A 27857-nucleotide genomic window follows, 5' to 3' on the forward strand; every position below is an offset into this window, starting at 1 on the left:
TAATATAAGTCTGGGGCTTGGTGTGTTTTCCATCTCCATGTTTTGTCTGTTAGTTAAATTGGGGTGATGCAGGCCTCTGGGAGAAGTTAACACACCGTGACCAAATATAAACATGTACAAATGAATCCTGCCATTGCTCTGAACGCAGCGACCATATAAAAGTCAGAGCAGAATGCATAGCTAATTTATGAGTCACTTTTTTTATTCTCCCTATCTCACTAGGCTTAACAAATGCACTGTCCCGCTAAACACTATCAATTCCAGTTTCCAAAGTCAAAGATACAGAATTTGCCATCATGCCACCAGCCTGAGGTTAAGGCAGAGGAAGTTTGCCCAGATTTCCGTACCACTTTGATTTAGATCCAGAGCTCTAGAGGAAACTCGGTTTTCAGGGGGTCATATATCAAATCCACATTCATTTCCACTTAATTTGTTCATCGTCAGACACTCCCACTTTCCCGTTGTCCCCATTGCACCATACATAAATTCAACAATCCGACACACTCGCCCACTGTCACAGTGTGCTCTGGACTCTACACTGAACGGATTACCGGTATCGTTATCGTTCATCATGGATTTGAAACTCTTGGCGGTTATGTCTGTGCTTGCTGTGGCGACATACGTTCCTTTCGCACAAGGTAGGCTACTTTGGATGAGTTTAGCTATGATATCTGTTATTCGTTATTCAAATAAAGCATTGTGTGGAGGTTTTCTATAGCCCCGCGGGGCGGTTCTGTGTGTGTCCATGTTCTGCGGCTGTTTTAGTGAGACGTGCAGCTGCTGATTTCTGCTAAATTTGCCACTCATAATAATAATAATAATACGTTGTTCAATCGGTCTGCCTAGTTTACACCATGCTTGAGCTACATCGAATTCGATAATGCATGTTATGGGGGTGTTCACAAACGCGCTTTGGTGATGAAATGTTCCTTATGTTATAAAATACATTTTACATATACAAATATGGTTATTCGTGTTCTGAATAGTTCAGTGTGGTCTTTCTCTAACATTGCATCCCAAAAAGTTTCGTAACCAAAAAATTTCGTAACCTAATACAACCGTGCAACTTTATTGCAGCAACTTCTTACGTGTTGTGGTGGTTGTCTTCAAAGTTTCACTTGTCGCAAAAAAAATCTAAATTAGCATGACATGAGCTGAACTAAACGTATAAGTCTTTGAAAATAAAAAGCTTGCTGTACACTCAATGCTCCGTTGACATTTCACAGAGATATGCTTGTTTTTGTGGGAGATCTTCAAAAAAGAACAGGAATTTCGCATTAATATGAAATGCATATACTAAAATATTAAAATACTACATGTCTTGTCTCAAAATCGATATCTATCTTGCCTCTATATTGTTTTATGGCCTGCGGATTCTAGAAAAAAAGGACAAATTTAACAGTAAAGTAAGCCTGCCAAGTAGCCTTTATTCTCGCACAGCCTCCAGCTAGGGCTCCACGATTTGGACAAAATATGTAATTGCGATTATTTTTTGGGCCAGATATTGCAATTGCGATTATGAATTGGGATTTTCAAAAACTTGGGTGAAACTGTTGTAATTCCTTCAGACAAGTATCAGGGTAGAGAACATCACTTCTAAAATTAGATCATATGAATGAATACATGCTGTGCTAACTGAATACACAACCAAATTAAACAAACAATTTCTAACATTGTTATAGGCTACATATTATAATATATAGAATTATTACACTTACATACTAACAAACATACATTTTTAACTTGATCATCAAAATATAGAGTGCTATAAGCGCAGCAGTTGTTCATTAATGAATGAATAACATTATGAGTTCCTATTTCCTATTTTACCATTATGAGATCTTAAATAACCTAAGTGAATTATTTATTCAGGCAGCCATAGGCTGCAGATGCAATAGGAAGCTTATGATTGTGTAATTATGTAATTTCAATCATTATAATTGACATTTTAAGTCAAAGTGCCTTAAAAACATTTAACACGGAGCCTACCAATTTCAAGATGCAGCCTCTGTCCAAAACATTGGAATCTGGTCCAGTTATTTAACGGGACATGTTTCAACTTCCCCCTTAATTTTATAGGTACATTGTTGGGATAGCTACTTGGGAGAAATATGTGCAAGATGGAATCTTGTATCTCCTGTCCAGCTTGTTTATCATTCTTTTGACGCCCTCTTTGCAGACTGTGTAATAAGGACCATGTCTTTGGCTATGTGATAGGTTAACCTCTGTGATTTCTAAATGTCTATTGGATGTTTCTCCCTACCTTACACTTGAAAACGCATTTGCAATCAATGCTTGTTTAAGGCAGGTGGTTGGTCGTGGCAGAGGGACTTTGCTGCTGTCTGGCGTTTTTTTTTACATCATGCAATCTTCTTAATGTAGGGAATGGTTATTCTTCTTCAAATGATTGAATACATTTGCCTCATGTTGCCTCTCGTTGTTACCACAAATTACATGCTGACCAGCGTGAGCATTGCAAAAATAAATGTACATACATGTTATTCAGTCATTGCACCCACACTGCTTCTGCACGTCAGCGTGGCCATGCGCTAAAATATAACTATTTGTGATGCTCGATGTGCCTCAAGTCCTGCCTCTCCCATCTCCTCATTGGTTTTTAGGAGCATATACCCATGTGCCATCTCCTCATTGGTTTTTAGGAGCATATACCCACATAGGTAATTAAAAGATGAACTGAGGTCCACACTCCAGTCGGTTGTGGTAATGCACCTTTTAAAGTTGGTTGCCAACCGCCATATAAAGTCCAAAGGAGAAGAAGAAGTCTGAAGGAGGAGAGATTACTAGAAACAAACTCGGTTTACCCATTTATCTGTGGATTAATTGTCGGAGTAGAGGACCTTGTGCATTTCAGGTAAAATAACAACCCAATGTTTATATCCCAGGAGAAATTAGCTAGCAACAACAAGTTAGCTAGCTAAATTGCCATACATCTTTTATGCTTTTCGCCCTGTCCCCGAATTAATATAGTTGGTTTAGAGTTTGTTTTAATATTTCAACCTGCGTGTCCTGATCTGTCTGATGTGAGTGGACAAAATGAACATGCGCGCGATGGCGCACACAGACAAACACGCTCGTGCGCCAATAATAAATGCAATTGCAAAAAGTCAAATAACTTTTATCTACAAAATTAACATGATTTACCAATTGGTCAAAATATGCATTTTTATTAGACACCCTAGCATGTATTTGATTTGTAGTGGCCCTAGCACAATTATTTTTTTCCTGATCTGATTTCCTGATCTGATTCCTGTCAACTATTTTATGTTATTTATTACAGTTTAAAATCATTGAAAGAGTGCTTCCGGTTAAACATGCTTTATTTGGATGATTCATTGGCTAGTTCCACATTCACTTTCAAATAGCATGTGAAAATCATTTTATTTTCAAATAAACTGTTCAAATGAATGGCCCTTTTGAATTTATCTTTAGTGTCATATTCCCCATGAGCAGCAATAACAAGTAGCCTAGGCATTTATAAAGCATTTATAGTCTACTCGTTGTGCGTAAAGCAACACCACCAGGGCACGACAACTCCAGCAGTGCGTGCATGTGGGTCTATTTATAAACATGGTTTCCATTGAGTATTTCCTACACTGGACCACTAATAATCTGCCATTTTTTTTTCATGTAATTACATTAAGATAGAAGCTATAGTCATAAAAAATTAACAAGTTGATTAAAAACCTATGTTTAACCCTTTATTATGGTTGGTGTCTTGACGGATTTGTTCACAAACGTGTGGCATAAAAAGTGTCAGTTGTCGTTATATCATATATTAAGCATTAATGGTTATATTTTACAATAAACTCGAACCCTGTAAGAATCCTAGATCTAGCTGTCGGAGGTTTTTTTTGTATAGCGCTCTCAGAAATGCAGTGTAACTAAGTAACATTTCATGTCTCCTTATGTTATGGGGGGGAAAACAACCCTAATAAATGCGATTTCAAAATGGAATGCTTAAAACCAAAAGAGTCACTTTACCTTGATGCTTAAAACCTAAATAAATACTGTTCTTAACGTGGTTCTTCAACAATTAGTGTAATACTTGTTGGATGCGCATTTGGTGTCCAGGTGATTAGTTACGCCGTGATATTTTCACACATCGTTATCTGATCCAGGAAGGCTGAATGTCAGTCAAGTGGCGAACAGCCGTTGTGATATCGCATGCGATGCATTTACAGTCCAAGTGCTGGACAAAAAGGTGTTTGGATATTTTGGCGTCTCATTCGTTAATGCCGGTGAAGACAGTTGTGCCTGGATCCACGTTAGATTTCATATCCCTAGCGAATATTATTCCAATTTGTTGTTATTTTTTACATTTGCTCAGGATATTTATTGCATTATTACCTACAGCCGAAAATAACTTTGGGATATTAGATCAGTCAATCAGTCACCAGCATTTCGACCAGAAATGAGATTGCCTTAAAATGTGGAGATGTATGTTTCATGCTGACACCACGACATCTCTCAAGGAACTACACTGACCTTTGTGCAACCTGGAAACCGCATATCTGAGAATAAAATGTACGTACGTATACACTGACTCGGTGACAGAGTTCATTTAGAAAGTGCATAGAGGATGTTGTTCCCACTGTGATGATAATATCCTAACAAAAAACCATTTTCACAAAAAGTCCAGCTAAGCCCTCCGTAAGGCAATCAAACGGGCAAAACGTCAGTAGAGAGACAGTGGAGTCACAATTCTTAAACTCAGACACGAGAAGTATGTGGCAGGGATTCCAGACAATAACAGATTCTAAACGTTGCGGACACTGACGCCTTGCTCCCAGACAAGCTAAACACCTTCTTCGCCCATTTTGAGGAAAACACAGTGCCGCCGAAGCAACTCTCGTTCTCCATGGCCAACCTGAGTAAGATATTTAAGCGTGTTAACCCTCGCAAGGCTGCCGGCCCAGACGACATCCCTTGCCACGTCCTCAGACGCTGGCTGGAGTGTTTGCGGACATATCCTATCTCTCTCTATCCCAGTCTGTTGTCCCAACTTGCTTCAAGATGTCCACCATTGTTCCTGTACCCAAGATAGTGAAGGTAATTTAACTAAAATTATGTCATCAAGAGGTGCTTTGAGAGGCTAGTTAAGGCTCATATCACCTCCACCTTACACAATACCCTAGACCCACTACAATCTGCATACCGCCTCAACAGATCCACGGATGACGCAATCACCATCACATTGCACACTGCCCTATACCATCTGGACAAGAGGAATACCTATGCAAGAATGCTGTTCATTAACTACAGCTTAACCTTCTCCATAGTGCCTTTCAAGCTCATCACTAAGCTCGGGGCCCTGGGTCTGAGCCCGCCTTGTGCAACTGGGTCGTGAACTTCCTGACGGGCCAACCCCAGGTGGTGACGGTATACAACAACACCTTCTCTACGCTGATCCTCAACACGTGCTCAGGCCCCTCCTGTACACCCATGACTGCTTGAGTCTCCAACTCAATCATCAAGTTTGCAGACGACACAACAGTGGTAGTGATTACCAACAATGGCGAGACAGCCTACAGGAGTGGAGACGGTAAAAGTCTGCAAATTCCTCAGTCCAACAGTGCAGTAATACCTAACAATACACACAAATCCAAAAAGAAAAGAATGGAAAAAAAATATTGAAATTTTAGAACAGGTAATGTCAGAGTCCAGAATATATATACACTGAATGTACTAAACATTAGTAGAGACATAGACTGACCAAGTGAATCCAGGTGAAAGCTATGATCCCTTATTGATGTCACCTGTTAAATCCACTTCAATCAGCGTAGAAACAGGTTAAAGAAGGATGTTTAAGCCTTGAGACAATTGAGACATGGATTGTGTATGTGTGCCATTCAGAGTGTAAATGGGCAAGACAACATATTTAAGTGCCTTTGAACGGGGTATGGTAGTAGGTGCCAGGTGTACCAGTTTGAACACATTTACGGGGTGACTTTAATAAAATATTCTACTTCTATGCAAATGTTGTTGATCATTACAATAAAATAAGTCCCAAATGGAAAGGAAACACATTGTTTGTCATCTGTAGCCCCATGAAATCAGCCAAAATAAGCTCAATAAGTCAATGCATGCACACACTCCTATTTATTATACAATCACCTGTATTGCGAATAGGCCTAGGCTACATAGAGATGTACTTTTCTAATAAACACTTACCATTGTTATTATGCAGTTAGATTGGTGAAAACAAAGTCAAATTGAAAATGTAAAAAAATGATAATGTGATGATAATGAACTGTCTCAAATGATGCCCAACGATTATGATGCCCAAACTCAAATGATGCCCAACGATTAACCAGAGCAGTAGCTGAGTTTAAAGGCTTCCAAACTTGCAGTGAGCACAAGCCAAAACAGACCAAAGACATGGCAAATACTCAACCATTAACCATAAGTTTGAGATTTGCTGCCACTCCAATCTGTCCCCTGTACACATGTAATTGTGGGGACACTACCACGTATCAGTTAAATTGGTACAGCACTCTCACTCACGGGTGCAATAAATTGAGCCTCTTACAAGGCAGATCTCAAAATATGTTAATGAGCCAGAAACAACAATACCGTGCCGCCAGTAGTGGTTAAAAGGTTTTAGGAGCTCCATAAATACTGTAGGGTACTGTATTCAATTTACTATAAATAAATAATACGGTACGTTGCTTTTAGTTTTATTGTATAACACTGTAAAATGCAGTGCATATAGCATCAATTCTGTAAAACACATTTAAGGTATTTTACAGTGCATTCTACAGTGTTTTACTGTTGAAATTACCGAAAAGTCTTACAGTGTAGGATAATATCAATGTTGTTCCTGTTCTACTTGACAGTGGGGGCCTTGCTCCTCTCTGACAGTATTTTTTCACTTGGCCTTGTGTTCTCTCCTGGTTTCTGACAAAATGAGGTGGGGTTTTCATGTTCTCCACTTGTCTCTTAATGATACTGTATATTATATTCATGTTCTCTGTTCTACCCCCTCTTCAGCTAAGCCCATCAGTATGATGGAGAGGTGCTGGTGTCGTTCTACAGTTAACACCGTCCCCCAGCGCAACATCCGAGAACTGAAGTTCCTACACACACCCAACTGCCCCTTCCAAGTGATGTGAGTACCACGCCAACACAAACATGCACCGGTTATAGGCAAGATCATGCACTAAAAGGGGTGACAGGTCTCTCCTTCTGGTCGGACATTTCACACCATCAATCTCATGGAGCTGACAGCCAGTGAAAGGAGCTCCTGAGGCGCACACACACACACGCACACACACACAAATACACACACACACTCTCGCTCTCTCTTCTCTCTCTCTCACACACACACACTCTCTCTCTCTTCCACACACACACACATACACACTCAATCGCTCTCTCTCTTCTCTCACACACACACACACACACACACACACACACACACACATTCCCAGGACCTTTAAAAGTGGTGACAGGTCTCTCCTTCTTTTTTGGACATTCCACACCATCAATCCCATGGAGCTGACGGCCAGTGAACGGAGCCCCTGAGGGGCACACACACACACACACACACACACACACACACACACACACACACACACACACACACACACACACACACACACACACACTTCTGATAGTCTTCTCATTGTCTATTCTGTAAGCCATGCACACATAATTAGACACATCCATAGGAAGCGTATCATGAAAAATTGTGTGTGTGGGGGGTTGGGAATTGGATGCAGTTTTGTTTTCAACAGGAAAACATTAATAGCAGCTCTAAATAATTGGCCTGTCTTTCCTCTTACTCCTAACTGATAGGGTCTGATACTGCTCAACATTATGAGATGTGTGTGTGTGTGTGTGTGTGTGTGTGTGTGTGTGTGTGTGTGTGTGTGTGTGTGTGTGTGTGTGTGTGTGTGTGTGTGTGTGTGTGTGTGTGTGTGTGTGTGTGTGTGTGTGTGTGTGTGTGCATGTGTGTGCATGTGCGTGATTAATTAGGTATTCCAGTGTGCTGGAATGGAACAGGGCACCAGAAGCTATCAATCTCATTCTTTCTTCTTTCTCAATTAATCTTATCCCTCTATTTTCTCTCTTTGCAGTGCCAAGCTGAAGAACCACAAGGAGGTGTGTATCAACCCCGAGACCAAGTGGCTGCAGCAGTACCTGAAGAATGCCCTCAACAAGTAAGGGACCCTTTAAGAGAATCTACAACCTAAAACACATTCATGTCTACACAGAAACATGGTATCATTCTCCTCAGAAAATGACATTTTCTCTATTCTCCACTTCATCAGGACATACAGTACAGTAGTAAAGTAGTACACGCTCAGGGCCAAATCTGAACTTGATCTGCATGTGTGCATAACTTTTCATGCACGTCTGCCAGTGACATTCATAGGCTACATGATTTAGGGGAAAGTCAAGGTTATGCGTGCAGAAATTAAATGATAAGGATAAGCCTGGATAGCGCTACAAAAAAAGTGATACATTTTTATTTAACTAAATCAGACGGACTGGGCATATTCAGGATAGCCTGAACACAGATGCAACATAACATTTATGGGTAGCACTTTAGTATACAGTGTTGAAATAAGAGTTTAACGTCCGGAAAGTACCAGGAAACAACAGCGAAGTAAGTCAGAAACAACCAGATAAGAATGTGGTAATTACTCATTAAAAGTTAGTTTGTTGCTGCTAAATATTGATATAAAGAGTGATGAATCCATTTGTATTTGTCACATGCGCACAATACAACAAGTGTAGGCCTTACTGTGAAATGCTAACTTACAAGTCGTTAACTTACAAGTCGTCCAGTTAAGAGAAATAAGAGTTAAGAAAATATTAACTAAATAAACTAAAGTGAAAAAAAGTTACACAACAAATAACAATAACGAAGCCAAATCCAGGGGGTACCGGTACCGAGTCAATGTGCGGGGGTACAGGTTAGTCAAGGTAATTGAGGTAATATGTACATGTACAATGCATTCGGAAAGTATTCAGACCACTTGTCTTTTTCCACATTTTGTTACGTTAAAGCCTTATTCTAAAATGTATTACATATTTTTTCCCCCTCATGAGTCTACACACAATAGCCCATAATGACAAAGCAAAACAGATTTTTAGACAGATTTTTTTAAATGTATAAAAAAAAACACTGTAAATAACTATTTACATAAGTATTCAGACCCTTTACTCAGTACTTTGTTGAAACACCTTTGGCTGCAATTATAGCCTTGAGTCTTCTTGGGTATGACGCTACAAGTTTGGCAAACCTCTATTTGGGCAGTTTCTCCCGTTCTTCTCTGCAGAGTCTCTCAAGCTCTGTCAGGTTGGATGGGGAGCGTCGCTGCACAGGTTTTTTCAGGTCTCTCCAGAGATGTTCGGTCAGGTTCATGCTCTGGCTGGGCCACTCAAGGACATTCAGAGACTTGTCCCGAAGCCACTCCTGCGTAGTCCTGGCTGTGTGCTTAGGGCCATTATCCTGTTGGAAGGTGAACCTTCACCCCAATCTGAGGTCCTGAGAGATCTGGAGCAGGATTTCATCAAGGATCTCTGTTCTTTGCTCCTTTCATCTTTCCCTCAATCCTGATTAGTCTCCCAGTCCCTGCCGCTGAAAAACATCCCCACAGCATGATGCTGCCACTACCATGCTTTACCATAGGGATGGTGCCTGGTTTCCTTCAGATGTGATGCTTGCCATTCAGGCCAAAAAGTTCAATATTGGTTTCATCAGACCATCTTGTTTCTCATGGTCTGAGTCCTTGAGATGCCTTTTGGCAAACTCCAAGCGGGCTGTCATGTTCCTTTTACTGAGGAGTGGCGTCCGTCTGGCCACTCTACCATAAAAGCTTGATTGGCAGAGTACTGCAGAGATGGTTGTCCTTCAGGAAGGTTCTCCCATCTCCACAGAGGAACTCTGGAACTCTGTCAGAGTGACCATTGGGTTCTTGGTCAACTCCCTGACCTTCTCCCCCGATTGCTCAGTCAGGCCAGCTCTAGGAAGAGTCTTGGTGGTTCCAAACTTCTTACATTTAAGATTGATGGAGGCCTCTGTGTTCCTGTGGACCTTCAAGGATGCAGAAATATTTTGGTACCCTTCCCCAGATCTGTGCCTCGACACAATCTTATCTCGGCGCTCTACTGACAAGTCCTTCGACCTCATGGCTTGGTTTTTGCTCTGACATGCACTGTCAACTGTGGGACCTTAAATAGACAGGTGTGTGCCTTTCCAAATCATGCCCAATCAATTGAGTTTACCACAGGTGGACTCAAGTTGTAGAAACATCTCAAGGATGATCAGTGGAAACAGGATGCACCTGGGCTCATTTTCGAGTCTCATAGCAAAGGGTCTGAATACTTTGTAAATAAGGTATTTCTGTTCCAACATTTATAAAAACTAGATTGATGAGGGGGAAATAAAATAAAAATATATATTTTAGAATCAGACTGAAATGTAACAAAATGTAGAAAAAGTCTACATTGAATACATTAATACTTTCCATATGCACTGTAGGTAGGGAAAAAGTTACTATGCATAGATAATAAACAGCGAGTAGCAGCAGAATATAAAAAGTCTAGGTCAATGCTAATAGTCCAGGAAACCATTTGTTTAACTTTTCAGCAGTCTTATGGTTTGGGGGTAGAAGCTGTTAAGGAACCTTTTGGAGCTAGACTTGGCGCTCCGTAGTGCTTGCCATGCGCAGCAGAGAGAAAGTCTATAACTAGGGTGGCTGGAATCTGACAATTTTTAGGGCCTTCTTTTGGTATAGAGGTCCTGGATGGCAGGAAACTTGGTCCCGGTGATGTAGCGCCTTGTGGTCTGCTGCCGAGCAGTTGCCATACCATGCAACCGGTCAGGATGCTCTCGATGGTGCAGCTGTAGAACGTTTTGAGGATCTGAGGACCCATGCCAAATCATTTTCAGTCTCCTGAGGGGGAATAGGCATTGTCGTGGCCTCTTCACAACTGTCTTGGTGTGTATGGACCATGATAGTGTCGTGACATGACTACCATTAATGTGTTGATGGCTATTTTATCAAATCAATTAACTGTGTTGAATTAATACATTATTAAATTAATCATGTAACAATGAACTCATTAGTAACATGGGGCACCATGGAAGAAGTTTGTTTTATGAGTTACTGTTTCCCAAATTAACTCAAGAATATACTAGAATGTATCATTATCATACCAGTCATCCATTAATCAGTATTATCTCATATCAGTCTCATTCTAACATTGCAAAATTCTTGGATATCTGCAGGAACCCGAGTCTAAATAATGATTCAAAGATGCACAAATTGGTTTAATTATTTATTTACTAACTAAATAATCACACAGACATACACAAACAGTATAGGTTGAATTGATTTCTAACATAATGCAATGAAAAGTCCCTAGTGGACTAACTCGATATGATGGCTTGTTACACCGTGAAAGGGGTGGGGACAGAAAGAGTGGGAGAGACAGAGAGTTGGAAAAATATGCTCATGGGAATGTGAATACATTACACATGAATGGCTGCTCAATCGAAAATAATTGCAATGTATATATTTAAGCTTGTATGTTTTTGTCGTTGCTCTCTGTTGACATCGCCCGGTCCGTCTATGGGGAGTCGTTCGACAGTAGTCTCTGGTTTGTCCACCAGAGGTAACAATGTCTTTTGTAGTTGTAGTAGGCTTTCTTTGTCTCTGAGTGTTCGTTAGACTGGATCCTTCAGATATACACACGCGGTGGTCTTTGGGTCGAGTTTACTAGACTAACAGTACTTAAACAGCTGCAGACTGAATGTTCCGATGTAGTCTTTATCTTCTTCACTCGCGTGGAGAGTTTCTAAACATTTCGTAACGTTCAGCTCACGCTGTTGGTCACGCTGGTCTATATTTAAATTGCAACCATTTCAACGTTTTCAGCCCACGCTGCACGTATATTGGTCTTGTAATTTTTAACCATTTTAACATGTAGCCACCGCTCCATGCTTTCTGGTCTGTATGTTAATTCTTCAGCAAGTCCTTTTAAGCACTCGCCTTGGAGGGCGGTTCCATCATGTTGCCATAATGTTGCCACAAAATCACATTTAATCTTTTCACAAATAGTTTCATATTTAATCATATAAAGTTGGTGAAGACGAATGTTCTGAATGGACTCTAAAATTGGAGTGGAGGATACGTGTGTGAATGATAAGGAATCGCTTCTTGTTTGGATGCTTTTGTTGAGTAAGGGTGCATATGTGGGAGACCCGTTTGAGGTGTCGAAAATGGTGAAGTATGCACTGGGTCAGAGTGACCTGGAATTGTTTAATTTGGATTAATTGTATTTATGAAGAACAGAGATTGCAGTGAGCCTTAAAATAATCTGGACAGGGCCTCCTGAGTGGCGCAGCGGTCTAAAGCACTGCATCGCAGTGCTAGAGGCGTCACTACAGACCCTGGTTCTGTGCCGCAGCCAGCTGCGACCGGGAGACCCATGAGGCGGCGTGCAATTTGCCCAGCGTCGTCCGGGTTAGGGGAGGGTTTGGCCGGCCGGCCGGGTTGTCCTTGTCCCACTGCTTTAGAGACTTCTGTGGCGGGCCGGACGCATGCAGGCTGACTTCAGTCGCCAGTTGTACGGTGTTTCCTTCGACACATTGGTGCGACTGGCTTCCGGGTTAAGCGAAGCAGTGTGTCAAGAAGCAGTGTGGCTCGGCAGGGCTATGTTTCGGAGGACGCATGGCTCTCGACCTTCGCCTTTCCCGAGTCCGTACAGGAGTTTCAGCGATGGGACAAGACTGTCTCTGGATATCACGAAATTGGGGAGAAAAAGGGGTAAAAAGTCAAATATATATATATAACATCCGGACAATAGAAGTTTTGTGTTTTAAACTTCGGAGTAGAGCACCCATCAAAGGAGTCATGTGACGAAGGATGTTCAGGTTCAATACCTGAAGAGAATTCCTAGTGTGGTTGGTGCCCGCCGTCTGACCCGCTGGGTGAATGGAGAAAAAGAAAAAGGTCTGTCGGCCCTGTTGTTTTTTTGGTAAAGAGCAAATACGTATGTGAAGCTTAGTTTTGTAAGATACACTGTAAGAGCTTTCATCCCCAAACCATTGCAGTATAAGAATTGTAAAGGATTTGGCAATGTTTCAAGTGTGTGCAGATGGACAGTTTAGTTTAGTTTAGTTTATTTATTTATTTTTGGAGTTTGCTAGTTTTTTGCTAGTTTGTTCCATTTTTAGGAATCCTGTTTCCATCCCGCACGGTAGTTGGTGGGATGCACATTAAATTGTGCGATCACCATATACCATAGAAGAAGAAGAAATGTTTTGAGAAGAATAAACATTGTGAAATGTGAGTATTATGTTTATTTATTCAACAAATTACATTAAAATGTTAATCTTTCATATGATGGTTAAATTGAATCATTAGGACATAACGCAGAGTCAGGTCTCTAGCCAAGCTAGCTACCAGGTGATCTTGTCATTTTTACACTATGAACAATTAATTGTATATTCAGGAATATGTCAATGATATAGGAATGCACAGTTTTAAAATCCTGAATTGGTGATCTTGCTAGGCAGCTAATGACAAATCATATTTTTCAAACTGTTTTCATTCAGGGACGAAAGAGGACAATATATTGGCAGGACAAAACACTCTTTCCCGACTGGTGTGAGGGTAAGAAATTGGAACATTATCTGATAAAAATAAGCAAGAAATGCTTTTAGCTGTGCTCTGCTTACTTGCTAGCTAGCCAAATCATTTGTTGTGCGTTGTTTGATTTATGTGCTGTTTTCCAGTCAATGATCATGCATGCCGTCTCTGTTTACTTCCTCTTGTCAGTTTCCTCCCTCTGTCTCGTGTTCCACCATTGGGGTTAAAGGTAATGTTACAAGTTAAATAAAAGGCTAATTGTAATCATAGTGTTAAGACTTTGATCTGTACAAATGATCAATTGACGCACAGGCTATGTTATGACCATGGTTCAAAATAATCTAAAGAATAAACGGTAAACCAGGTTAAGCTATATAGGCTACCTAAGCTAAGTCATTGTTATGAAGAATATGTTTTGAAGTATGAAATTAGGGGTTAACAAGTCAGGGTAACAAGCCCCAGCTGAGACAGGTCAGGTAGCCTGACAAGGGTTTGGCTGCTCTCTGCAAACACTGTCCCCATTTCTATATGTACATGAACACGACCCCACTCTCTGTCTCTGTTCCAGTGTATCTATATTAACCCTGTCGTCTCTATGTCATGGTTCCAGTCTATCTGCAGGTGACCAGGTGGACCTCTTCACCAGGCAGGCCTTCGCTGCAGTCTTACATCACCAGCAAAGGTCTATGAAGAGGTACTTTATGTATGGACAAAGCACTTGGTATTCAATGATTGGGTCTTTACTGTATCATTACTGTATGAAGAATGTGTTGCACACGAATAGAATCATAGTTAGTATTATTAAAACATATGGATCTCTTATATTATAACAGTGTATTACCCCCCCTCAGATTAAGATCGTGCTTCCAACCTGCTGCCTGGATACCTCAGCATCCACGAGGGCATCATCAAGGTAAGGGTAGGAGAGGGGAAGGTAGGACAGAGAAGGGACGGGAAGGGAATATAATAGAATTCAGAGTGATTCACATTTAAAAGTATTCCATGTAACCCACTGCCTCCGACCAGTAATGGTCTCTACTCAGCCTCAATAAAGATTTAGCTGTTTTCCGGGTTCCTTAGATACTATGTTTTCTTTTCAGCATTCTGGTCCAGTGATTAAATGGGTTGATGGAGGGAAGCCATTATTAGGTGTCAACTCACCTGGTCTCTACTGAGTGTCTACACACAGGTCTGTACTACTCACCAAATCAGTAAGGGTGTGTCTGTGACAAATCAAATCAAATTGTATTTGTCACATGCGCCGAATACAACAGGTGAAATGTTTACTTACAAGCCCCTAACCAACAATGCAGTAAAAAAATAAGTAATAATAAGAAGAAATAAAAGTAAAAAGTAATTAAAGAGCAGCAGTAAAATAACAATAGCGAGACTATATACAGCGGGGTACCTGTACAGAGTCAATGTGCAGGGGGCACCGGTTAGTTGAGGTAATATGTACATGTAGGTAGAGTTATTAAAGTGAGTATGCATCGATGATAACAACAGAGAGTAGCAGCGGTGTAAAAGAGGGAGGGCAATGCAAATAGTCTGGGTAGCCATTTGATTAGATGTTCAGGAGTCTTATGGCTTGGGGGTAGAAGCTGTTTAGAAGGCTCTTGGACCTAGACTTGGCGTTCTGGTACCGCTTCCCGTGCGGTAGCAGAGTGACCGGCCTATGACTAGGGTGGCTGGAGTCTTCACGACTGTCTTGGTGTGCTTGGACCATGTTAGTTTGTTGGTGATGTGGACACCAAGGAACTTCAAGCTCTCAAACTGCGCCACTACAGCCCCGTCGATGAGAATGGGGGCGTGCTTGGTCCTCTTTTTCCTGTAGTCCACAATCATCTCCTTTGTCTTGAGGGAGAGGTTGTTGTCCTGACACAACACGGCCAGGTCTCTGACCTCCCTATAGGCTGTCTCATCGTTGTCGGTGATCAGGCCTACCACTGTTGTGTCATTGGCAAAATTATTGATGGTGTTGGAGTCGTACCTGGCCGTGCAGTTATGAGTGAACAGGGAGTACAGGAGGGGACTGAGCACGCACCCCTGAGGGGCCCCTGTGTTGAGGATCAGCGTGGCGGATGTGTTGTTACCTACCCTTACCACCTGGGGGCGGCCTGTCAGGAAGTCCAGGATCCAGTTGCAGCGGGAGGCGTTTAGTCCCAGGGTGCTTAGCTTGTTGATGAGCTTTGAGGGCACTATGGTGTTGAACGCTGAGCTGTAGTCAATGAATAGCATTCTTCCATAGGTGTTCCTTTTGTTCAGGTGGGAAAGGGAAGTATGGAGTATAATAGAGATTGCATCATCTGTGGATCTGTTAGGGCGGTATGCAAATTGAGTGGGTCTAGGGTTTATGGGATAATGGTGTTGATGTGAGCCATGACCAACCAATGTGAGTGCTATGGGTCGGTAGTCATTTAGGCAGGTTACCTTAGTGTTCTTGGGCACCGGGACTGTGGTGGTCTGCTTAAAACATGTTGGTATTCCAGACTCGGACAGGGAGAGGTTGAAAATGTCAGTGAAGACACTTGCCAGCATGCTTACAGTACACATCCTGGTAATCCGTCTGGCCCTACAGCCTTGTGGATGTTGACCTGTTTAAAGGTCTTCCTCACATTGGCTGCTGAGAGCGTGATCTCACGGTCTTCCGGAACAGCTGGTGCTCTCATGCATGTTTCAGTGTTATTTGCCTCGAAGGGAGCATAGAAGTAGTTTAGCTTGTCTGGTAGGCTCGTGTTACTGGTTTGCAAGCCCTGCCACATTCAACGAGCGTCAGAGCCGTTGTAGTACGATTCGATCTTAGTCCTGTATTGATACTTTTCCTGTTTGATGGTTCGTCTGAGGGCAAAGCGGGATTTCTTATAAGCTTCTGGGTTAGAGTCCCGCTCCTTGGATGAGGCAGCTCTAGCCTTTAGCTCAGTGCGGATGTTGCCTGTAATCCATGGCTTCTGGTTGGGGTATTACGTACAGTAACTGTGGGACAACGTCATCGATGCACTTATTGATGAAGCCAATGACTGATGTGGTGTACTCCTCAATGCCATTGGAGGAATCCCAGAATATTTTCCAGTCTGTGCCAGCAAAACAGTCCTGTAGCTTAGCATCTGTTTCATCTGACCACTTTTATTGATCGAGTCACTGGTGCTTCCTGCTTTAATTTTTGCTTGTAAGTTGGAATCAGGAGGATAGAATTATGGTCAGATTTGCCAAATAGAGGGTGAGGGAAAGCTTTGTATGCGTCTCTGTGTGTGGAGTAAAGGTGGTCCAGAGTTGTTTTCCCTCTGGTTGAACATTTAACAACCAACAATGCAGTTTTAAGAAAATAACCCCCCAAAAAAGGGTAAGAGATAAGAATAACAAATAGTTAAAGAGCAGCAGTAAATAACAATAGCGGGGCCATATACAAGGGGTACCGGTCAATGTACAGAGGCACCGGTGTCGAGGTAATATGTAGATGTAGGTGGAGTTATTAAAGTGACTATGCATAGATAATAACAGAACGGAGCAGCAGCTTGGGGGGGGAGGGTCAATGCAAATAGTCTGGGTAGCCATTTGATTAGATGTTCAGGAGTCTTATGGTTTGGGGCTGTCTAGAAGCCTCTTGGATCTAGACTTGGTGCTCCAATACCGATTGCCGTGCGGTAGCAGGGAGAACAGTCTATGACTAGGGTGGCTGGAGTCTTTGACAATTTTTAGGGCCTTCCTCTAACACCGCCTGGTATAGAGGTCCTGGATGGCAGGAAGCTTGGCCCCGGTGATGTACTGGGCCATGCACTCTACCCTCTGGAGTACCTTGTGGTCGGAGGCCGAGCAGTTGCCATACCAGGTAGTGATGCAACCCGTCAGGATGCTCTCGATGGTGCAATTGTAAAACCTTTTGAGGATCTGTCTCCTGATGGGGAATAGGTTTTGTTGTGCCCTCTTCACGACTGTCTTGGTGTGCTTAGACCATGATAGTTTGTTGGTGATGTGAGCGCCAAGGAACTTGAAGCTCTCAACCTGTTCCACTACAGCCCCGTTGATGAGAATGGGGGTGTGCTTGGTCCTCCTTTTCCTGTAGTCCACAATCATCTCCTTTGTCTTGATTATGTTGAGGGAGCAGTTGTTGTTCTTGCACCCCACGTTAAGCTCTCCGACCTCCTTCCTATAGGCTGTCTCATCGTTGTTGGTGATCAGGCCTACCACTGTTGTATCAGCCATGACCAGCCTTTCAAAGCATTTCATGACTTGACAGTTAATGCAGTTTTTGTATTCTGATCATGTAGTTCTGATCATGGAATTTCAAACACATTGTGTCGACACCTACATTTACCGTATCCACATTGTGTCCGGATCTCTTCTTTCCGTGCTATTTCCAAATGCCAGTAAGCATTCTGCACACAGTGGCATCGACAAGATATTATAACAACACAGCAACAAAAATGTTTGGTATTTTATTAGGATCCCCATTAGCTGTTGTGAAAGCAGCATCTACTCTTCCTGGGGTCCACACAAAACATGAAACATGACATATCACAGAACATTAACAGACAAAAACAGCTCAAGGATAGAAATACAGCACATAAATGTAAAAACAGCACACGTAGCCTACATATCAATACATACACACAATATCTCGATTAAATAGGGGAGAGGCACTGTGCCGTGAGGTGTTCCTTTATCTGTTTTTTTTATAAACCAGGTTTGCTGTTCACTTGAGCAATATGAGATGGAAGAGAGTTCCATGCAATAATGGCTCTTTATAATACTGTACACTTTCTTGATATTTTAAATAGGTTGAAAGCTAAGATTAATACGGGCTGTTTCCTCTATTTCCAGAGTGATGGTTCATATTGTAGCTCACGAGTAGGGACTGGAACATCACCTCAGGTCCTATGTGAAGGTACAGTACAATCTCTACACTAAACTAGCCGTACACCTATAGACATATACCACCTCATCACTCGTGCTGATCTCATATTTATCATTGAGAGCTTTTAAGTGACCGTGGCTCTCTCTGCCCCTGGTGTCTCTCTCCAGTTTGTGTTCAAGCCAGAGCCAAACTCTGCCAGTGGGGTCAGAATGTCCATGAGGACCCTCAGAGTGTCCATGAGGAGCTGGCTAAAGCCATGACAGCCAACCTCAACCCCTCCACTTACTTCCTCACCAGCAACAAACTGCGTAAGGAACTCTGTTTTACTTTTTTTTCAGTATTATTTTTGATTATGCATATTACAAGCATTTCGCTACACCCGCAATATCATCTTCTAAATATGTGTATGTGACCAATAACATTTTGATTTGATCAACTTGATTTGTTTACAGTAAATCACTGCTGCCTTTGTTCCTTATGTGAGTGTGTGTGTTTAAGTTCATGTGTAAAGTGTGTCATCCCTATTTGTTGCAGTACTCGTGGTACTTCGTAGAAGCCCTGGTGAAGTCTATGGCCCAGCATAGGACCCAGAGTGGTAAATTCAACCTGTCTAGCAAACCAAGTTCCTCTGCATCCTTCCACCACACAGTAGAGAAAAATGCTAATGCCTCACATCAACAAGAACTACAAGAACAAACTGGACGCTGCCCGAAACGCCAACTACAGTCTGGCAGTCTTGGTGTGCCATAGACAGCCAACAAAAAATGTGTTGATTTCATTCAGAAAATTGCCACATTTAGTTCTATGGTAATGCTATTTTCTTGCTATGAGGACTGATGACTTATTGTATGCTACACGAAGCAAAATAAATACGTGCACCCTATACTATCAGGGTAGATTATTGATGTTTCTTGTGCTATGTAGAAACTATTTGCTAGTCATTTAAATAATAAAGTGGTTCGTACTGAACTGGAAACAAACTGTCTTCGACATGGAACTTGTCCCCATGCTCAGACGACACAACTACACTACAAACCACGATTAAGAAGCTCGAAACTGATGTGGCTAGCCTTATGGAACAATGCATAAATTTACAAGGTTATATGCAAAGATCCAATATCAGGATCATGGGGGTAGCTCAAGTTCTACTTCATCGGTCTCAAAGTTATTGAAGGAAGCCCTCAAATTGAATAAAGACGTCCTTGTAGACCGCTCACATCGGGACTCTCAAGCAAGTAAGCCTGGCGGAAAACCTTGCTTCATTGTGGCTAAACTGCACTACTATCAGCATTGTATGATGTTCGTCGGCGTGTCAGAGAATTTGTCCCACTTCGATGCAACTGAGCACCCATAATCTATCTTCCTGGACTATGCCCCCAGCTTTGCTTGTGACCGTGTTGCTTTCAACGATGTCAAGAGTCTGCTCCGTGGACAGACCGACGTCGGGTATGGTGTGGCTTTTCCTACCCGGCTCTGTATAACATACAATGGCATCGAAGACTATGGCCGTCATAAAGTCGAACATTCTACCATGGTCAGATGAAGCAAATGGCTGAATGTTCACCTATTTGGCAATTAGGGTAATGGACGGATGTGTTTACCTCTGCAGACTCAGTCTCTCTTTTGTAGATACTGTATAGTGTTGCCAGTGGTGTCAGTTGATATTGTTATTATTAGGCAACGTTAGTGCCTTAGTTCTGGTGAGCTAATTTTCCTTTTGTTTTAATGTTTCATTTTATTACCATGAAGCTGCTCGTTTCTATTTTTCTCGACGGTACTCGTATCCAGGGTAGATAAAGCACAGTTCTATTATTAGGTCACGTAATTTCATTAAAGACGTTGCTGCTGACATAGTGGTATTGCTGTAAGATGTGATTTATAAAATGTTTTATTCTTTCTTTTAAAACAGCCTAGTTTTGGGTTGTAAAATAAGTATTTCTTATTTATTTATTTATTTTTGCGCAACTTGTTTTAAATCTTTCACTATTTCAGTGGGGCTATCTAACCGATAGGTTTAGTGTTCCCCACCATAAACACATTAGGTGTGGATATCTTTGCACCACTGCCGTTTTAAAGGAGGGTGGATCGGTCAATCATATGATTCCAATTTTCATTCTAAAATTAGAGGAGCAGCCATTTTAATTAGTAAAAAAATACCGTTCCTAATGTCAAGTGTAGAGTCAGACTCAGCAGGCCGTGTCATTATTCTAGTAGGAATACTGTATAATACACCTGGTATCTTGGCTAACATGTATGCACCAAATTGGGATAACATTTCATTCTTCACAAATGTTTTGGACACACCACCGAATACTTCACAGATATGGACACACACCACCGAACAATTGGTGGTGATATGATTTGTGTACTGTCGCCTAGTCTGGATCGTAGCTCTTCTAAGGTATCATCTTCATCAAACACAGTATCCACAATTCAGCTATTTCTTAAGACATATGGCATATCTGATGCGTGGGGTATCTGCAATCCCACAGCTAGGGAGTATTATTTCTTCTCACCAGTTCATAAGACCTTCTCACGTATAGAGTACTTTTTCCTAGACAATACTTTTCTGCCACTTATCACCAAATGTGATTACCAAGCTATAGTCATTTCGGATCCTTCTCCTCTTACTATGAAACTACTTCTACCAAATACACATTCTAATTATCTCCCTTGCGGCTACTGCTATCAGTAGAAACCTTATTTGCTTTTATATAATCTCAATTGAGCTATTTCTCGAGCTTAATCAAACCCCTAGAATGTCTCCTACGGCAGTATGGGAATCAATGAAGGCTTATCTAAGGGGCCAAATGATTTAGTACAGCGCAGGATTAAGGAAGTGCAATGTTCAACGCCTAGGGGAACCTACAAATAAAATCTTAGAATTTGGATATGACATATTCACACTATTCATCCGTAGGTTTACTAAAACAACATTTGACACTACAGAGTTTGATCTTTTTTTAACTCGACAAAGCTGAAAATCAAATTAATAAATCTCGACACAAAAATGATGAACATGGAGAGAAATCAGGGAAATTGCAAGCACACCAGCTGCGTCAGAGAACCTCAAATCAAACCATACCTGAGATAACTGACGAGCTGGGTATCAAATGTATTGATCATTTAGAGGTCAATTCATGCTTTCATAACATTTTCTCACAATTATACACTTCGGAATCCGCTGGTAATGCTACCTTACTCGACACCCTCTTTGAGAACTTGAGCATGGGGGGGTTGGGGTGGGTTTGATTTGGTAGGGGATCCGTGTGTCTTCTGCCATCTACCTGCTCTGTCTGTTATCTGTATAATCATAAAAAAATCTGAAATTAAAAATATATATATATATATATATATATATTATTAATAATAATAATAAAAACAATTTAGAAAGGAAGTATGTTTTGAAGTGTCTGTCCTAAATCTAAGAGATATAATACTTTTTTTTACCCATATTTATCTGTTTTTTTGTTGGCACTAAAGTACCTCCATACTTCCATCCATTTTTAAAACTGGTACCGGGCTACCTTCAGATGAGTCTTGTGAGTGTTGTAGAGCATGTACGTGTTTGTGAGACTATCTGCTTTCGATTAGTTTATAGCCCAAACTGTTCGGACACTACAGACAGAAGTTGACACATCAGTGGTACCGACTTCAGACGAGTCCCGTGAAGCTTGTGAGGGTCGTAGAGCAAAACAACCGACAGGTAACCTTTGCTACAGAAGTTTTAGTGAGAAGAACGTAATCCTGACTAGAGACGCACCCACATAATTCAAACTTCCTCAAACGTCAGCACATATCTTGCACTGATATCAGTGCATGATTTACGCAAAATGTAGCCCATGGCGATATTGACTCATTTCATCTTACTGTCCAAAGGGAATGCACGCATCCGGCTAAAACTGGTATCCCATGTGGAATGGTTCGTACATAAAACATTCTCTATTCAGGCTGCAAAGGTGTTGATTTCCACATACTTTTGGTCATGTAGTGTAGTTCACTTAAGTCAACTTTGGTATTACTATAGGGAGTCGCACCCTAGCGACTTCAGTTGAAGGAACTACAATCACGCCTGACAAGGCCAATGAAATCCGTGCCTCGCTGGAAGCCCCGTCTTCCACAGGTGATAAGCATGAGGCGTGGAGTCATACCTACAATTATTTCACTCTTCACTTTGGTGTGAACAGGAACGATTCACGCTACTAAAATAAAACATTTGGAAAACGAGACTGTCGTACGTTGCGCCAACCAAACTGTCCCATAGTGGTAGTGTGCTCACAATATGGACTTTGTGTGCTGAAAGTTGTATTTTTCTCATAAGTTTTCTAATCACAAATAATGTATTATTCTTTAATTTACTGGTATGAGTAAAATGACTGAGACTACAGTGGCTAAGCCGGTTTCGGGGTCGAGATCATTCCCCAGTCATACGGTTATAGCATTTCTCTGAAAGATACACCGCTTGGAGCACGCTCAGGCGGCCCTCACTCAAACCAGCCCGTGTGCGCATTGACACGTACTGCGTACAAACTCCCTGGAAGTACCTGTAGCATTCTTGAGGAAACTTGGAATTAACAATGGCAACTTTCCTTTCCGGGATGCTGGCCGGGATGCTGGCCTTCTAGGCAGATTTGCAAAGAAAAGGCCATTTCAGACTGGCAAATTAAAATAAAAGATTAAGATGGGAAAAAGAACACAGACACTGGACCGAGGAACTCTGCCTAGAAGGCCAGCATCCCGGAGTCGCCTCTTCACTGTTGACATTGAGACTGGTGTTTTGCGGGTACTATTTTATGAACTGCCAGTTGAGGACTTGTGAGGCGTCTGTTTCTCAAACTAGACACTAATGTACTTGTCCTCTTGCTCAGTTGTGGGGCCTCCCACTTCTTTTTCTACTCTGGTTAGGGCCAGTTTGCACTGTTCTGTGAAGGGAGTAGTACACAGCGTTGTACAAGATCTTCCGTTTCTTGGCAGTTTCTCGCATGGAATAGCCTTCATTTCTCAGAACATGAATAGTCTGACGAGTTTCAGAAGAAAGTCTTTGTTTCTGGCCATTTTGAGCCTGTAATCGAACCCACAAATGCTGATGCTCCAGACACTTAACTAGTCCAAAGAAGGCCAGTTTTATTGCTTCTTAAATGAGCACAACAGTTGTCATCTGTGCTAACATAATTGCAAAATGGTTTACTAATGATCAATTACTCTTTTAAAGTGATAAACTTGGATTAGCTAACACAACCTGCCATTGGAACACAGGAGTGATGGTTGCTGATAATGGGCCTCTGTACGCTTATGTAGATATTCCATTTAAAAAGTCAGCTTTTTCCAGCTACAATAGTCATTTACAACATTATCAATGTCTACACTGTATTTCTGATAAATTTTATGTTATTTAATGGACAAAAAAATAGCTTTTCTTTAAAAAAAACTATATACATATACAATATTTTTGACCACTACAGTAGTTACTTCACAATAGTATCATAATTAACTGAGTAAAAAGAAGGAAGCTTGTACATAATAAAACTAATATTGCAAAAAAATGTGGCAAAGCAATTAACTTTTTTCCTGAAGTGTTATGTTTGGGGCAAATCCAATACACCACATTACTTACACAGTACCACTCTCCATATTGTCAAGCATAGGGGTGGCTGCATCATGTTATGTGTATGCTTGTAATCGGTAAGGGATAGGGAGTTTTTCAGGATAAAAAATAAACAGATTGGAGCTAAGCATAGGCAAAATCCTAGAGGAAAACCAGTCTGCTTTCCACCAGACACTGGGAGATCAATTCACCTTTCAACAGGACCATAACCTAAAACACAAGGCCAAATCTACATTTACCAAGAAGACAGTGAATGTTCCTGAGTGGCCAAGTTAAATGTTTTACTTAAATCTATTTGAAAATCTATGGCAATACCTGCAAATAGTTGTCTAGCAATGATCAACAACCAATTTAACAGAGCTTGATGAACTTCGAAAATAATAATGGGCAAGTGTGGAAAGACTCAAAGCTGTAATAGCTGCCAAAGTTGCTTCTATAAAGTATTTAGTAAGCGGTGTGAATAACTATGTAAATGAGATATTTCTGTAGTTCATTTTCAATAAATGTGCAAACATTTCTAAAAACATGCTTTTCATATTGTCATTATGGGGTGAGTAGATGGGTGAGAAAAATAATATTTCATACATTTTGAATTCAGGCTGTAACAAAACAAAATGTGAAATAAGTCAAGGGATATGAATACTTTCTGAAGGCACTCTAGCTGCCAGACACAGATCAGCATGCAGACTACTGTACTATACAAGCAGAGAGGCAGACAGTGTACAGCTCTTACACACCGTTGTGGGTGTGTTGGAGAACTGGACTGCTCAACTCCTTGAGAATGCCTTTGTTCGAGAAGAATTGGATCACTAAAAATCAAATGAACTCTGCAGGTGTTTCTCTGTTGTGTGGGTATTGAAAAAAGGAGGTTGGTTAGACTATTTTCTCCCATGCTTCTGGTGCATGGGTGCGCTCTTGGCCAAGAGTGAAGAGCTACTTGTAGTGGGTACGCCAGTCAAAGCAACGTATATGTCCAGAGTATCTAGTCATTCTATGGAGTTAACTGGCTACAGAGAGAGATATTTAACTGGGTCCTGAGCAGTAATGGTGCGTTGATAAAATCCCTGGAAAGCCAAACCAGGAAATAAATTGCCATACTACATCCTATGTGGTGATAATTGCGTAACCTGTCAGTTCATATGCCTTGCCACCATGATAGCCAAGAACAAGATACAATTCAACCACACCTATGTTTCCTCACAAAACCAGAGAGCAACATCTGTCCGTTGAAGTCTAGAAAGCACATTGCATGTAACATGTTACATGACCTACAGCATGGTCAAGTAAGTCAATGTTTCCGAGATTTTCGGACTCCTAAACAACTATTGATTTACAACAGAGTTACCGCAAGTAGCAAAGAAAACAGTAGCTGCCTCCACTAATTCCAGCACCAGTTTCAACTTTAACATTTCAACATCATCATATTATCTTTGCTTAGTCTAATACAGTGACAACTAAAATATACCAAAAAACAATTTAGTCCAATCAACATAAGCTAAATATTAAGTAGCAGTCCATGGTACTGATTTCTGTGTGTGCACGCGCGTTCAAGTAGAAAAACAAGTTCACTCACCCTACTTGTAGAGAAACGCCAATACCATCCGCCTTTCTTTCATGTTGCCAAAACTATCTATGATTCTACCATACTGTACACACTTTTAGTTTTGGTTGTCCTAGGCCTAACTTCCTTTCATGGGCAACGATGAGCCAGCTGGTTAACACTAGCCTAGTACATCTAGCTACATATTGAACTTCCATCCTCTCAGGCAAGGAGCACAATGTATGAATTCATGGTTGGATCAGAATCACCATGATAATCATTGGCCAGTATGGAGAATTAAGTAAAACCACAAGTCAAAATCCCTATCTCCATCCATGGCTAATTTATGAAAAGGACATTTTTAGCTAGCTAGCTAGCCCCCTTAGGACAACAACATAACGCGGTGCAACAATTCATTTTTTCTGTCAATGACGTTTGGCTTTTGATGTGATTGGTGTGAAGCCAAATCCAAACTGCCATTCCCTTCACACTTTTTTTTGAGTGCGCCAGGACCATTCACAGTTTTGCTCACTCAATTTCGCTCAACACTGTTTGGCTATTTATTTATTTTTATTATCAAGGGAGGCCAAATACTCGCTAGCTTCCCCTGCATTCAATGCTACGGATGGCAAGGTTATCAGACTATTTTTTGACAGGACAGCATGAAATAGATGGGCTTCACATACAGAGACAGAGGGGCGCTGTTTCGCTCGCTCGGATGCTTTCTCCAGTGAGATACATTCAGCCTCTTGCGAGTTGAAGGAAAATTATGAAACACAGACAGGCAAAAGATAAATAACTGTATGTTTTTTTTCTTGGTACATTTTTTGGGGACACCTGGCTTCCCTTGAACTCCTTGAATACGCGCCACTGGTCCTGATAGAGAGACTTAAGATGGATAATCATTGTGTTGAATGTGTTTTGCACCATTAGTCTCGTTGACCCATGTGTTACTAACAGCTACAACTGTCTGGAAAATACAGAGAGTATTAATGCAGGGGACAGACACACACAAACACATAGGAGGAGTGTTTCGCTGTGGACCCCAGTAGCAGTAGTTATCACAGGGGAGGTTTGGCAAAGTGAGGTAGTACATTCCAGTGTCTCTAACACAGTGCAGCAGAGACTCGGGACTAAACCAAATAGTCATTCATCTCAATATGGTGTTTAATCAAAGTGTTTTTGCTGGCGGAACAGTCAAGTGGTTGACCTGAACACACAAGGACGATATCCATATGTCTATGTTAACGGTCGTATATTCATACTGGGCGTCTCTCTGTTTCAGGATGAAGAAAGCCAAGCAGACCAACTAGAGTGCCTGCAGGAAGACCGCCCAACAGAAACAGTGCCAAGTGAAGGTCTGCACTCCTCTTGCACAGTCTTCACATTTTACTACCTTAAATTTTTATCTAAAAAGGGATCATATTAAAAAGAAACAATTCTACAGATCTACGCAACCTACATTTTCAAAGTGAAAGAAGGTTATATAAAAAAACGAAGATGTCTTCACACCACAGAGATAATACTTGGTGGAAGCGCATTTGTCTGCTATTACAGCTGTGAATAATTTTGAATAATATTCTACCAACTTTGCACAACTCGTAGGACAACATACTGTATGCCATTGTTTTTGTCAAAATAGCTCTAAGTCAATACATTTGTTTGGGGATCATTTATGGACAGAAATATTCAAACATTGTCTCTGATTTTCAAGAAAATGTAAGTCAGGTCTAGACCACTCAGGAACACTCAACACCAAGTGGAAAGCAATTCTGGTGTCTTTGACATAAAACATTGTGTAATTGTCTTTCTGAAAAATACTGAGGTAGGTTTTCCTTTAACTTTTTACCTGGAGTTTGCTCCTTTCATATTTGTTTTGACTTTGATTCCTTCTTTTCGCTTTGTCATACAGGCCAGTAATGTGAAGGGAATGCACTGTTGTTGATCCCTTAGTTTTTTTGTATTGTGGCGGCAGCATCATGTTATGGGTATGCTTGTCATCGGCAAGGACTGGGGAGTTTGTCAGGATCAAAATAAATATGAAAGAAGCAAAGCCCAGGTAAAATGTTAGAGGAAAACCTGAATCGGTCTTCTGAAAACCCAATCCTTGGATAGTTTTATTTTTCTGTGGGACAATTACACAATTTGTTATGCCAAACACACACTATAATGGCTTTCTAAGAGGTGTTGAATGTTCCTGAATGGTCCATTCTCTCCTGACTTAAATGTGCT

General features: G+C 41.2%; 1 protein-coding gene and 1 long non-coding RNA gene across 3 annotated transcripts; both read left to right on the forward strand.

The window, feature by feature from the left end:
- Positions 1-361: 361 nt before the first annotated feature.
- Positions 362-26938, forward strand: cxcl12a (C-X-C motif chemokine ligand 12a). 2 transcript variants are annotated; one of them, NM_001281354.1, is made up of 4 exons: positions 572-638; positions 7012-7129; positions 8100-8183; positions 26911-26938. In NM_001281354.1, the coding sequence occupies exons 1-4, from the start codon at positions 572-574 to the stop codon at positions 26936-26938; spliced, it is 297 nt and encodes a 98-aa protein (NP_001268283.1). The 2 variants fall into 2 exon arrangements, with proteins under 2 accessions (XP_090062606.1, NP_001268283.1); XM_090206480.1 differs by lacking the exon at positions 26911-26938 and having other exon boundaries at positions 362-638; positions 8100-8191.
- LOC110525860 (uncharacterized) lies at positions 10283-19361 on the forward strand. Its single transcript, XR_005052258.2, has 9 exons — positions 10283-13325; positions 13595-13652; positions 13818-13857; positions 14239-14322; positions 14480-14541; positions 14729-14817; positions 18447-18510; positions 18648-18788; positions 19015-19361. It is a non-coding gene; the product is annotated as an uncharacterized LOC110525860 (long non-coding RNA).
- Positions 26939-27857: the final 919 nt, after the last annotated feature.

This window comes from Oncorhynchus mykiss, chromosome 1 (assembly GCF_057628025.1).
Source record: "Oncorhynchus mykiss isolate SJ-2025 chromosome 1, ASM5762802v1, whole genome shotgun sequence".
In the NCBI taxonomy this organism is placed as follows: Eukaryota; Metazoa; Chordata; class Actinopteri; order Salmoniformes; family Salmonidae; genus Oncorhynchus; species Oncorhynchus mykiss.